The 14,400-nt window shown below is 44.7% G+C and overlaps 1 protein-coding gene across 2 annotated transcripts; it reads right to left on the bottom strand.

The window, feature by feature from the left end:
- Nucleotides 1-3,127: 3,127 nt before the first annotated feature.
- Nucleotides 3,128-14,305, bottom strand: dyrk3 (dual specificity tyrosine phosphorylation regulated kinase 3). Of its 2 annotated transcripts, none has more exons than XM_020086675.2 (6): nt 13,416-14,305; nt 11,332-11,441; nt 7,465-7,670; nt 7,073-7,376; nt 6,546-6,962; nt 3,128-6,446 (listed from the first exon to the last, which is right to left on the bottom strand). In XM_020086675.2, exons 1-6 carry the CDS (start codon nt 13,456-13,458, stop codon nt 5,715-5,717), a joined length of 1,812 nt encoding a protein of 603 aa, XP_019942234.2. In that variant the 5' UTR covers nt 13,459-14,305; the 3' UTR covers nt 3,128-5,714. The 2 variants fall into 2 exon arrangements, with proteins under 2 accessions (XP_019942234.2, XP_069393982.1); XM_069537881.1 differs by lacking the exon at nt 13,416-14,305 and adding an exon at nt 11,622-11,806.
- Between the last annotated feature and the right edge of the window lie 95 nt (nt 14,306-14,400).

The following is a 14,400-nucleotide window of genomic DNA, read 5'->3' as shown; positions in this document are numbered from 1 at the left end:
CCAGATCAGCAAGTTAATGAAGTGCAGTACTGTTCACAGCTTTAAAAACAAACAATAGAATTTAAAAATCAAGACAGAAAATGAACTAGGAGCCAGCATAGGGAAGCTTCTAGTGGAGAAATGTTGTCTCGAGAGAAGAGGAGAGGAAAAGGAGAGAAGAGGAGAGGATGTGTGTGGTTCAAGGAATAGGAGTCACTCTGCCATATGGTCAGAAGGTGACTTGATTGGCCTCTAATGGGATTAATTTAATCTGCTTTTACATTAATGGAAAGAGAAGGAGAAAGAAAACCAGATGGATTCATTAACATTTAAAAAACAACTTACTTTAAAGCAGAAGATTTTGAGAAAACAAACAAAAATAGAAGGAAAGTGAAAAAACATGGAAAAGGGAAATATCAGAAGATATACAGTATTTAAGTGGAATATAGGACTGTTAACAGTTATTCCTTCATACAGAGCCCGATGTCATAGAGCTAGCCTGCCAAAAAGCAAATAATATCAGAAAAGCAACCACTATCTGCAAATGTGGACTCGATCCAACCCAATGGCAGCAGCCTGCTCATTAAACCATGCCCACCTTCTTATGGATGTTTTAACTGACCTTGGAGTTACAGATGTGGGAGGTCGTCTGGTAAGTGTGCATAGCCGACGGAAGAGTTTATCTTTAACACAACAACTCTGAAGGAGATTCTCTGCTCAGGTGAGGGGCCAAATTGTGAGATGTCTACGTTTTTCCAAGTGGACCAACGTAGCTATTACACGTTTTCAGATGAGACTGGGTTGGTTAATCACCAAAAGCTCTCCTGGCATCTTTGTCTGTATCTTCTACGTGTTGCGTGTTAGAAACCTCATCCACCCCCTGTGCACTTGCTCTTGTTAAATCCTGCAGAGGATCTACTGCTGTCACATCCGCTCCTTTGGAAATCTGCAGACTTTTCACTAGAGGGTTGGACATACCGCCTCTTAAAAAAATGGTTGGTGATTCAGTGCACGTCTGAATTCAGCTTACTGTAAGAAATTCAAATTTGTTTTCTTCCTTTGAGATTTCATCATCCAGGACCCGTCGTTGTGGGCTCATTTACTACCACGACCCCCAAGTTAAATTGTTAGAGTGCAAATTTCTTATCTAGTCTTGTGATAAACACATTTATTTCATTTTTTTAACCTGACTGCATGAACAAGCATGATAATGAGGGCATGCTGACTGTTGATGGAGAGCAAGCCTCACCCAGCCCCATGAGAAATAATGATACCCAACTCCGTTTTACCATCAAGTGTTCTTCGTACTTAAAATGAGTTCCCATTTAACGCTTGCGTCACATTAGCATATACATACCAACCACCCACTCATCACCTCTCTCTCTCTCACCTCCTTCATTAGGTGATGTTGCTCAACCGGTAACTTCCTGCTGCGTATATACCTGATTTTATCTTCCCCGGGGGAAGGCAGCCTGCGAGTGTAAACAGCCATGAGTCATCTGTGTTACAACAGATCATCAGACTGCCGTCATTATCACCAGAGAGTCATCTTCTATACCCCACCGCCCCCGACTCTCTTCTTCTTCTTGGGAGTATTTCTGGCAGTGCCATGCATCTGTTCTGTTCCCCAGCAAAGACTGTGTGTGGTGTGATGTGGTGTGGACGGGGACAAGAGTGGAGGAGAGGAAGAGGAAAGTATTTGAACAGATAACCAACTTGTAGAAAGTAAGATAAACAAATGATGACTCTCAAAGGTGAATGAAAGCTTAGAAAGAGCTCTTTCAGGCCAATTATCCAGCTAACTTGGTCCCAACCTAATGAAAGATATAATGAAGTGCTCAGTCAAACAGCGGCAGTGTCCACATTTCCCAGAATGCAAGCTCCAGGCACCTGAGCTGACGTAATGACTAGAGCACACCGTTCAGACTGATTCCGCACATCACAGCAGGTTAGAAACAGCTGCGGCCACACATTCACACATCAATACTGAATATCGTCATCGCTGACTCACTACAGCAAACCCTTCATTCATTTTTATTGGCAGCAGCTGCTCTGGCATTTTTATATAATTGTATTGAGTGAGTAAGATTATAACACATATCTAAAGTTTCATGTGTGAGTCAACTGTCGCCTTTAACTGAACACTATTATCACATGTATGTTTGTATATATACACTATTGTCTCATGACCCGATCAGTAACAAGTAAGTTACACACTTTCCGTGTGTTCTGTATTCTTCATGTTGGGGATGAGTTGTACAGTTTTGTTTCATAACAGGAGTCCCAGGTATTAAGTTGTATAACAACTCTAGTTGCTGCTGGTTACAAGAGCTTCAGGTAACAAATGAGGAGCATTTGAAGTTTCTTTTCATCTACTGTCTCAGTGTTGCTAAAGATCTCAGAAACCAGAGAATTTCTCCCAATTGTACTGAAAAAAATTATATATAAACAGTATACAATATACACATACTAATCTTCAGGTTTCATGGATCTGACAGTTTTTTCGATCTTTGCAAAATTTCCTGTTTATTAGGTACAATTAGAGATGTTCTGTTACCATTGCTAGTATCCAGAATGCCTTCGATACTGCTGAAAATGCCCGTTCAGGCTTTGGCAAGTCACAAATCTATTTACAGATCCAATAATGTGTCTGTAAAGTTTATTAGTTTCACCTAAATAAAATTGTCAAATCATCTTCTTCTTCGTTGATTCATGTGCGAGCAGAGAAGGAGAAGTGATTTCAGGTAGTGAATCGTAGTCAGTGCTAGCCAAACCATAGCATTTTCCATCACACGAAAGAGCATGCAGAGTTCCCCAAGGCGAAGTGAAAAAGAACGAACTACAGCAGCAAACTTTGGAAGCCGCATTCAAGAAATTCGACAGACAGCCCCAAAGCAAGAAATACAACTGATGCGTGGAGTTCATTGCTGTGTGTTTCTGAATTTACTTATTGGAGACTGTCTAACTAGATAAAATATTTTTTTAATGCACTGCATTGGATTGGTATCACAATCCATATCAGCAAGAGCAAAATGGTATAGGAAAATCTCTTGTTAAAATACCCCTGCTTGTATAATGTGAGCTGGCTAGTTAAATAAATGTTAAAATGTTCCTCTTTTAAAAGCAGAAATCAATCCAGGGCAGCACATTTCAGTTAATAATCATTTTTATTTTCTTTAGAAAAAGAAACCATCACAACTTCATTTGGTTACTGTACAGTTTCTCTTCTCATAGTCACTCAGTCTGATAACAGGTTGTGATTTCATGCTGGAACACCAAACACCCTCCTACTAACGCACACCACTAATACAACATGACAATTTACAAGTTTCTCTTTTTCCACTTTTGCATTTTACATCCTCTGATATTCTGGAGTGAAAAGCAATAGAAACCACTTCTATAAAAAAAAAAAAAAGATGGAGACGAGTAGAAATCCCTGACAGTTTCGCGTAGTAAAACGAGGGTCGAGAGAAAGATCTCTGAGCGGTGTGGTCCATTTAGCAACATGCACTGTGTCTCTGTGTGCATGTCTGTGTGTGCAGGTTTTTTTTGGACAGCACCATAATTCACTTTATATGTGTGAGTTTAAGAGGTTCCCTGCCCTACATGAGACATAGTGAGAATAACGAGACAGAGAGAAAGAGATGGTGGGGGAGGAGAGAGAATCTAGGTCAAATTGTGGAGCATGCAGACCCCCATACGCAGACACACTCTCGCTCTCAGTGGACAGAACTGCATGCATGTTCATCCATCGTTGGGACAGAGGAACTGTAAGTGGAACACGGTTAATATAAGATTAAGGGATGTATCAAGTATGTCTCCCTGAGAAACACTTCTTTCTGCAGTACCATAAAAACCCTACATTGTCACTGGCCCATCCCATCAACTCATCGACACCTCCCCAAGACAAAAAAAACAAACAATCTTGGCTCATATTAAAACATACTGTCCTTCATATTACCCCCATGACCCTTCTCGCCTTGCACCACTCTCCCATTTGGATTCACACAACACTGCCAATGATCAGAGCAACCAATCAGAGGGCCCGGACAGGCGACCGCTCGTGAAAACTTTTAACATCCCAAAATGTTCCTGACACTGAGCTCCGCAGGCGAGTATGTGCAATGACTTTCAACTCTCCGTCTTTGCCTCACGCTGCAATCTCGCACAAAAAAACCCAGATTGTGAAGTACCGAGTGTGACGGTGACACCTCTGTGACAAAGTTTGAGTGAAGCTACTGTTCTCCCCACTCCCTCTTTCCACTCAGATGAAGGAGGGAGGAAGAAATGAGGGGGCTGTAAATAGGTTGTCCTATGCCCTCTCACAGTAGCACCACAAAGCTTAAGGACACACTCACACAAGCCACTTTCAGACTTGATCTGCGGGTAAAATCCGGAGAACTGGCTACGGAGTTTACCCACAGTCTGCCTTTCACACATGTATGAGGTTCTCTGCACAGACGCGTTCACAACGACATAAAATTCTCTGCATTTTTCAGCCAAGAGGTGGAGCACCTGGGTCCAGCAGACAGAGGCAGGAAGTGATGTATTAACGCTGCTGCATAGATCACATGGTTTTCTTGACAACATACATCTTCGTTGGTGTCCTCTTCGTGCATGACACCGTTTTTTCACTGGGAGATATTTGTTTTCATTCCTTTCTTTTCATTTTTGCATCTGTAGCGTGTTATTAACACCCACTACTCACTCCCAGTGAATCCAGCAAGGGGATCACCTGCTCTGTTCACACATCGACTTCTCCTGGATTTCTACGGACATTATAGTAGGAGGTCTGGCGGATAAAGTACACAGAAACTGTGGAGTGTCTCACTCGGACATTTGCTTTCACACATGCACCTCCTCCAGAGAAAATACGGAGGAACTGCAGAGTTCAGTGCATGTCTGAAAGCAGCTATACTAACTTAACACACTGAGCTGACATTCAAGCACCAGGGATCAGGAACGGTAGAAAAGAGTTTAATTGAAATATGAGAAAGTGAAAACTTATTGCTGAAAAATGTTTGTTTCAAATTATTCACTACATAATGCCAGTCCCTCATTACCTGTGTAAAGGCATTTATGTTGTATACATGAGGGATACGTTTGTCATGTGTCAGGGCCCAAACACGAGCATGGTTCTTGTTTTTTTTTCTAGTAACTGATGTTTGCTGCACAAATGTGTTTGCTTACTCTAACCTGATAAAGAGTAATCTCTTGAGCCCTTTTCAAGCACCACTCATATAAACGATTCCCTCAGAGAGGGCGGCGTCCTACGAGTGTTTGAGTGTGAGACAAGTGACAGTGCAGGTTTACTTGAGTGCGTTTTACTGAAACATGACACTCACATGACGACACACGCAGGTTAAAAACATTTGCTCATTTAGGAAGCTGTCCACTCACACAAGGACAATTTTAAAAAGCATCATTTAAAATCAAACCTTATGAGTCGGCTGTGATACAGAAACTCTACAGCCGCTCAAGAAAATCCTCTGTATAAAAACTTTTTTAGAGTGTTTCTTTCATTCTCTCTCCCCATGTTCAGCTACTATTTAAAACCAAGAACTGGGGTGTCGACACCACTCAGTAGAAAACAAATTAAAGAACAACCAAACAAGTCAAAAGGTAAAACCTAGGCTCCACTTTCTCCTGTGCTCTGACTCCTCCTGGGAAGTGCAGAGGAGGAGGGGGAGTGGAGAGAGAGAGAGGAAATTAGAGGACTCTCTCTCTCTCTCTCTCTATGAGACAAGTTTGGGTAGGACCGTGCGAAGAGGTATGGGCTCCCCTGAATCTCCCATCATGTTGCTCCTCAGTTTGTTGTTGGCAGCTGTGGTGCCTAAGCCAGGGCCACCTTTGGCCAGGATAGAGGGGAATGAGGTGCTGTGGTGCTCAGGGAGTCGTTTTACCGTGGCCCCTGGGCTCTTCTCCGTCCCAGGTAGGGGCTTGGGCAGCCTGCGATACAGCCAGGGGTGTCTGAGGGCCTGGCTGGGGGTGAGACGAGAGGAGGGGTCCCAGTCCAAACACTTCTTTATGAAGTCAGTAAAGGTGGGGTCCTCACAGCCTTTGAGAGCAGCGCTCCATTCCTTGCTCCCGGGAGGGCCTCTCATCTTCCCGCGTCGGGAGCGAGAGCCCGTCAGCACAGTGGCCCCCGTGGGCAGAGTGTTGGCGCCACAGTAGCGAGGGTGGCCCTTGGAGTTGATGAAGTTCTTTGCCCTTTTGGCCTGATCCAGAATCTTCTGTGGAGGCATGCCCAGAAGCTCCATGACACAGGCCAGCTGGTCGCCCTCATCCTCGCCGGGGAACATGGGGTAGCCAGTGAGCAGCTCTGCCAGTATGCAGCCGAAGCTCCACATGTCGATAGGAAGGCCGTAACGTGAACCCAGAATCACCTCAGGAGCCCGATAGAAGCGGGACTGGATGTAAGTGTACACTCGCTGGTGTTCGAAACAGCTAGAGCCAAAGTCAATCACCTGGCAGAGACCGGAGAACAAAGAATTTAATGAGTGAACGTCAAATGTAAGAAATCTGATATCGTGCTCATGCATCCATGAATGAGGCAGGTGTCTTACCTTGATGCCGCTACGTCCCTGTTGTTTGAGCAGGATGTTCTCTGGCTTTAGGTCACAGTGGATGATTCTGTGTCGGCTCAGGGCCTCCAGGCACTGCAGGATGGAGTGTGCAAACTTTCTGACCAGTGGCAGGCTGAACCCCTGGAACTTGTTGCGCTTAATAAGCTCATATAGATTCATGCTCAGCAGCTCAAAAGTCATGCAGATGTGATTGCGGAACGTGAAGTTTTCAAGCATGTGCACGACGTTCATGGTGCCATTTCGATCCTGCTTGCGCAGGTGCTCCAGGATGCGGATCTCCTCCTGCGCCTGCCTGTGGAAACGCTTCTCGTTGCGCACCATTTTCAGAGCCAGGTGTTGCTGCAGTTTATGATCGTATACCTTGGCCACTTGTCCAAAACTTCCCTTACCAATGATCTGAAAGGGACAAAAAAAAGGGAGATAAGGATTTGGGCTGACCTTAAAAAAATCATTAGTTATGAAGGTTAATTTAAATGGACAATCACAGTATCAAATTTGTGTTTGACCTTGAGGAACTCGTAGCGATAAGCCAGGTGGTCATGGGGGACATGAATGTAACCGCCCTGTTCATCATCGTAGCCACAGTTGTTGTTGCCTCCAGCGACTGCAGGCCTCTTCTTGGCATTGGGTCCCACAAAGTAGATGTCTGAGTAGGAGTGGATCTCTGTCTGCTCCAGGGTGGTCAGCTGAGATCGATAAAGTCTCTGAGCCTGGTCAGGAGTGAGAGGGCCACACAGCTTCCCACTGCTCCCTCCATTCCCAACTCCATGTGTGCCGGAGGATTCAGTGGAGCCCTTACTGGATTCAGTACTGAGGAAAACAAGAAAGTGGTGTTACTGCTACATGCTTTGAGGGGCATTTTGAGGTTTCACTGTCTTCCTGTGTGCATCCTTCTCACCTGTCTACACTGTGCTCCTTGGACAGGCTGGACACTGCAGCAGGTTTACTGGGCGTCTGACCAATGGTCCCACTGTTTTGGGTGGTTGCCGTGGTTATAGCATTTATCTTTCGGTTGTTGGTGGCGTCTTCATACATATACTTGACCTTCAGTTGGCCACCTCGCACAGATACCTGATCCCTCATTACAGCCTTGTTACTGACAACCTGTTTGACAAAGAAAAGACAGTGGGTAAAATGAAAAGCCGTCGGATACCAGGAACAATCACCTAACTAAACACTCCACTTTGCAGTCATTAAACAGTGGATACTTTACTTCACTGTGGTGAATACATTTTTACTGTGTTCCATGAATGTAACATAAAAAGTTTAGAGTATTAAATATATTTAACAACAAACTTATGTTAAATTCTGTACAACAACAACTTCTTGAAGACTGAGGGATCACGGAACATGATCATGCATAAATTGTGTCTTTGTTGGATTGAATTTTTTCAATGTAAAAAATATATATAATGTAAAATAGAGTAACTGCAAATTGTAAGCGCACAGTGTTGAAATTTCATGTTGCAGCTGAACATCCCTCACCTCACCCTCTCCTTCCAAACATGAAAAAGAACCTGTGGTAGCCTTTAATTGTCATAAAAACTCAAAAGGTGTTTAGTTTGTCCAGTCTGGACCAAGTATTTAAATATAAAGGGCTTTTTCTGGGGTAAAGAAAACTACAATTCCTACAAAGGAAAATCTGTTTTCATTTTAAAATGCAGTTTTCACTAAGACCTGTGATTTTTTAGTTCTTGGGCTTACAACAAGGTTGGACTGTGACAGTAAGTGTTAGCAACTCTTTGCCTTCTCCGAGCCGTGACTGATAAGATCCTATCAGGGTGCTAATGCAGGTGATTGTGCATCATGTCTGTACAGACCGAAACACAGTCCCAGACTTTAAACTGAAACGAGTCCAGCAACATTTCCATGTTGCCATTTTAGAGTGGACGTCAGGCAAATATACAGCAAAGTCTCTGTTTTATAAAACTGAAATGTAGCAGTGGGCAAAATGTGCAACGAGGTAGCAGATCTTTTGTTTTGCTAATTACAGAACTTTATATGAATGACAAATGAACAGTGAGATCCAGAGCAGAGACACAGCAAGCAGTGGATAAACCAGCACAACTGGATCTACAAAGAGTCAGGTAGGAACAGGCTCACCCCCCACCATAACATACCGGTATGCTAGTTTCTTAGCAAATTGTTGGCAATTAGATAAAAGGTAGAAGCGATCTTTGGCTCAGCGCAGCAATAATCCCTTACTTTGTGAAGTCTAGCCTTTAACCTCTTAAAAAAGGATTTGAATTGTTTGATTGGGGTTCATTAAGACTAATGCTAAAAGAGACTAGCCAACATCACTTAAACCTATAACCCAGCTATTGTAGATCTGCACAGAACAAATAGGATAACAGGGATTGCATGTGTACTCGGACAAACAATCACTGTATATTTCACAATCTATTTTGAACACATTTGCCCACAAACATTTAAAGTGACCTTTGCTTGAGGGGACCTGAAAGGCTAAAAGAGTTTATGGAAAGCTCTCGAGTCTCGCTCTTGTCTGCCAGTAAACAGCTTCGTTTCAGCAAACCCAGGAATACATTCCTCTACGTCTCTCCCTCTCTCTCTCTCTCTCTCTCCCCTCAGCGGAAAGAACCCTCCACAAGATTATGGAGCACAAGGGAAAACACAGTCATTAAAGTTTGATTATACTCTTAAACTGTAGAGGCAGTGTGACTGTTAATAAGACACGCAGACATAAACTCAGCAGTGCCCTCCTATATAAAGACTGGAGAGAAGCATAGTAAGTTTGTCTCTCTGGCTGTCGATGTGAGTGGTCTCACCTATTTAAAGGCGGGGAAATGTTTGACCTGAATGTTTTCCCAATAGTTTTCTATGCTCCTATGGAGGTCCTGACTTTAAAGCCCTACACATACACATACATACACACAGCTGATCCCATGTCAGCTGATAAAGACAACACAACAAGTAATTGTACATTTAAAGAAGGCGTTGACAAGTTCCACTGAAAGAGGACTCAGCTCGGAGTGTTTGCGTTTTAGGTTTGAGGCCTAAAATAGAGGGTTGGAATGCAGGATGGGTTTCCATACATGTAACCATATAGTATTAACTTATTACAACAGCCCCACTGTTGACCCAGGATTTTATGCAGCTGTTGTCCCAGGGCTGTGCTACAAACACAGAGAATGTCATTGATTGAGCCCCTTCAACAAACACACACAGACACAAATGAGGCCATTAAAAACAAAAATCAAAGCTTTCTACATGTGGAGCACCAACTGTGTTAGATTATTGATTGACCGGGCAGGGGGCGCAATCAGAGGAAAACAATTTTTAAAGGGGCCCACTGATGAGAACAAAAAGCAGAGTTTGTGAATCTTCTTTTAAACACAGGTGATAATGGGGGTGGAGAGGCCTCTATGTGCAAATCTGCATGGTGCAACAGATGGAGAAGAGCTAATCTCTTTGCTGTCACAGAAACACATAAGTATGCTTTTCTCCATCTCTTAGCACACAAACAGAGACACAGAGTTACTGAACCCAACACGTAGGAGACACAGACTTCGAAATATCAACAAATCCTGGTCACAGAGAGACAACAGCTGAGTAACACATGTGACATTTATCCTCTGACCACCCTCTCACTCATTATTGTATCACGACTTAGACGTGAGTGCTGCGACAATGTTTTGTCCTTTGCCATAGAAAGTGTGTCCCTTTCTCCAAAAGAGAACAGGCATGACATCACTTTATTACTCTAACAGAGCATAAGGCCACTCTCGAGTGCTGCGCAGACTGAACTGGGACGAGCGAGTGTCAGTCACATTCAACAGAGGATATTACCTCTGTGAGCGTGACAGAAAATACAAAGGAAGGAGGACGGGACTAGAATAGAAAACTGGGCCTAACCTCTACGCAAGCCCACTGACGGGGGGATTACATGAGACAGAAAGAAGGGGGGTGGGGGTAGATGATTAGTGATTTTGTTTGTGGGTCACATTTTCAAGCCCAATAAATCTTTACAATTTATCAAACCAGCCTTTTTTCCCTCGAATGGTGCGAGAGGCCATAGAGGATCACAGTCTCTGTGTATGTGCATTTTCTGCCAGAGGGGCTTTTTACAATGGGTAACAGGGCAGGAAGGTAGATTTCAGACTTATGTTCTTGTCTGACATTGTCCAAATAGGTATTAAAAGTTAAAAAACGACATCACCAAAAAGGTGATCTACAATAATTTACTGAAGCTAGAAACTAGTTTGTCCAAGCACGCTTTATATTAAAAATGTTTTATGAAGTTATTTCTCAGAGCAGATAGGACAGTCATGTTTTAAGCAAATGGAGACCATGCAGTATCAATATACTGGTACATTAGGTGATTTATTGCATGTTCTCAATGTTTAAATATCAGTTTCACAAGGCCCTAAAATTCCATTGGATCTCTGCATTTACTTAAACTGGACACAAAATGGCTACTTCACCCTGGCTAATGTCATAAAGTTGTGGAGAACTGTCCGTTGCGACCTATGGTCTTCTATTCCCCCGGGCAGTATATCAATATTGCTCTCATCATCAAGTTATTCTTATTGAAGGGTATAAAATATGACTGAACAACAGGTTGGAGAGTGTGATGGGCGACATGAGATAAACTGCAAAGAAAAGCAAGAATGACGACAGGAGTCTAACAGGAACAGGGCAGAGCGGGGAATCTCTCTGAGGAACAGGATGTCTGGAGACAGAATGTGCTTCTGCACAGGAAATAGCGCTTTGCTTGCTTTGAGCATATGTTTGTGTGTATACTTACTGTGTGTTTGGGCATTGGGGGCAGCCCAGACGGACTGTTCGGATCAGCGTCGTCCTTAAGGATGTGGTCTGTCCTCATGTAGGAGTCATACAGGCCGTCACTGTGGCGTGCTGGAGGGGGTAGAGATATATCAGTGTGGTATTGAGGATCAAATCTGCAACTCAGACACACTCACAGGGATGAAAGCAATCTAATCTTCAGAGACAGAGGCAGACAATCGCTCATTTGTACACACCAAGCAAAGTTCCATTGACTATTTCACCAGTTGACCAATAAGTTCCAATAACTACCTTGATACTCAAACAAATGAGCTGGAATGGGCTAACAAATCCTTAGATGTGGCCTCAGCAGGAAAGTCCCAACATACTGCGTTCTGTAGTGAGGACGCAAACTACCTGTCGCAGCATCATAAACCAGGAAAAGTCCATTATTGGCAGATACACCATTTGCATCCAATACATTGTACCCACAGCCAGGGCACCGACCTGACAAGCTTAGATAGGGCTTAGGGTCTTGGATCGCTAGCTCTGCAAGTGGTATTATTGGACTAATAGGGGTAACAGATGCCTCTGTGACGACAGCATCTTTCCGTCTGCCCATCTGTTCATTCAGGCCGAGTCATGTAGTGCACACACCAGGTGTGCTCAGAAATAGAGCTCATATGGAGAGATGTGCGCGCTTGTCACTCAACAGTGCTGCATGTGCGTTCACCTCTCGTGGCATCAGGCCACACACCTAATGTAAGATGACACAGAGAAGAGTAGATGGATGCAAGGGACATTTGGGACTGTAAGAGGAAGCAAGTTTCTCAAATGACAAACCCCTCGTCGGCCTGCTGTTCTGTCTCAACGGCCATTTAGCTCACACACAAGTTGTCAGATAAACAGCCGGTATAAACGGGAAATGAGGTTGGAAGAAATTTACAGAGCTATTGTGTTGGATTAGCTCATTAGGCAATGACCAAAAACTGTGGCAGGGGCGGGTGTTCTCTCGGAGCAGCCAGAGACTCTTGTAGCCTTGTGCAGGTGCGTCAGAGCCCATGTCCCATGTGCTAGCTCAACAGAGCAGGTCCAGGCAGATTAGACCTGCTGCCTGGATACAGAAGCATTAGACCTGCACTGCACAGCAAACAGAGGCATTAGGGCTCCATACACGCAATATTAGGCAAGCACAGACACCATTAGCTCTCTGCAAACTCCTAATCACTCAGTGGGGGCTCAGCACCTTCTGTACTGCATCTGACGTTGCTGTCCAAGCAACTTTCCTGCAGAATTTTTTTTAACACAGCCCACACTTCTAAGTAACCAAACATTCAGGCTACTATGTCCAGCTGGCATTCAGCTGTGTAAGAACCCTCCTCCTCCTCTCTCTCTGCACAGCAAAAGACAGAGAACAGGGTTCAAGCAAACAGACATGCAACAGATCATGTGTCATAAAACGTGTTGTGGGAGCGAGGTAGCCTTTTGTCCTTCACCTCCTCTTCCTGGTATCCTACAGGCAACATGTTCAGACCATAGTGCATATGACAGAGGCTTGAGAACAAAGTCCACTTTCACAGAGATTACTGTTATCTACTATACACGACAATGTAAATATACAACAGAGGCCATGATGACAGTCAATGTGCGAATTCCCAAACAAAACTTTAAAAAAGTAGCTGACAGAGACATTGAGGATTATGAGACAGTGATAAGAGAAGAGCCAGTAAAGAGCTTATGGAGACGACATGAGAACAACGCTGCGCTTCCAGGCCCCTCCTCCGAAACAGACGCCAGTCTCGTGATTGATAAGAAGTTGCAAAGCAGAAGAATACATGTTCGCAGCCCACGTCTTGTGAAATGCACAGAGACATCAGCCGCATCTGTCCTGACCCTGTCCACACACACACACACACTCACTCACTCACTCACTGGGACTGACTGACATTTCAGGCCGGAGCTGGGAGAGAAAACGTGTCAATCAAAGCATCTTAAGACACGAGATATTTCTGTCTACAGCTCGATGCCATGACGCACAAACCTGTTAAAAACAAGACAAACACACGAGGTGCGGGCAAAGACAGCAGAACTCTTTGTTGTGGTTACCTGTTGCTATTGGGCCCTCTGGTTTTCTGCTTATTATCATCATGATTGCAGTTAATATGTGATGCCAGCATCCGAAGTGAAGAAAAAGTCCAGAGTTTAAAAAAAAGTGGGATAGTTCAAACTAGAGTAGCAAACTTAGCTAAGAGCATTTACAGCTTCAACGTGTTTGCTAACGAGAGGAGCCCAGTGGCTCTGAGCTGCGGTTTGGATTGAGCTCCTCTCCTTTGTTTGGCTTTGTGTGTAAATGTATCCTGGATTTACACAAACCACAGGGTTCAGTGTGCTACTCTCACAGTATTCCCGGCTGGCATCAGCCTCGACTTCGGTTTGAAAAACTTGAGCAGGCGGCGGTGGGGGTGGGGGTCGTTTCCCTCTGCTTAGCTAGCCAGCTAGCTCGCACAGCCACAAAAACACTGTTCCGCCGGAGAGCCGCTCCCTCTGTTAAAAATAGTCTGAGTCCAAATGTTACAACTCGGCGCTCTGACCCGTGTGCCCCTCGCCTTTCTCTGTCGGTGCAGTGGCTCGGTCCAGTGCACCATTCCCGTGCTTTAATCCCGGTTAGCAAAGGGCGATGCTACCACTCGGCGAAACCCCCCACAGGAAGGCGTCCTCCTTCGGGACAGCTCGGGGGCTGCTTCGCTCGTCTGTCGGGGATGGCTAGCCAAAACAGGCCAGCTCGCTAGCTGCGCTGGAGCCCCATGATGAGTGCAGGAGCCGCCGGAGCATCCCACTGTCAGGAAAGCTTCCACTGGAGTCAGAGCAACAAAGCGACGGTGTCGAATCTCTCCGGTGACCGCAGGACCGTCTTATTATCACGGCGATGTGTTGTTGCTAAGGGCGTCTTCTTCTCCGAGCCTGTGGTCCCCAGCTCAGAGCAGGGAGGGAGCGGGGCGGGGCTTAGCCGAGGAGCGCCCCACTGCGGCCAAGTGGAGATCTGCAGCCAGCGTGCAGACTAATCATGAACCATTAATGACACAAGTAATCA

Source organism: Paralichthys olivaceus, chromosome 2 (assembly GCF_024713975.1).
Source record: "Paralichthys olivaceus isolate ysfri-2021 chromosome 2, ASM2471397v2, whole genome shotgun sequence".
NCBI classification, from domain to species: domain Eukaryota; kingdom Metazoa; phylum Chordata; class Actinopteri; order Pleuronectiformes; family Paralichthyidae; genus Paralichthys; species Paralichthys olivaceus.
Note: the sequence above shows the minus strand (reverse complement) of the source record. Positions and strands in the feature narration are given on the sequence as shown.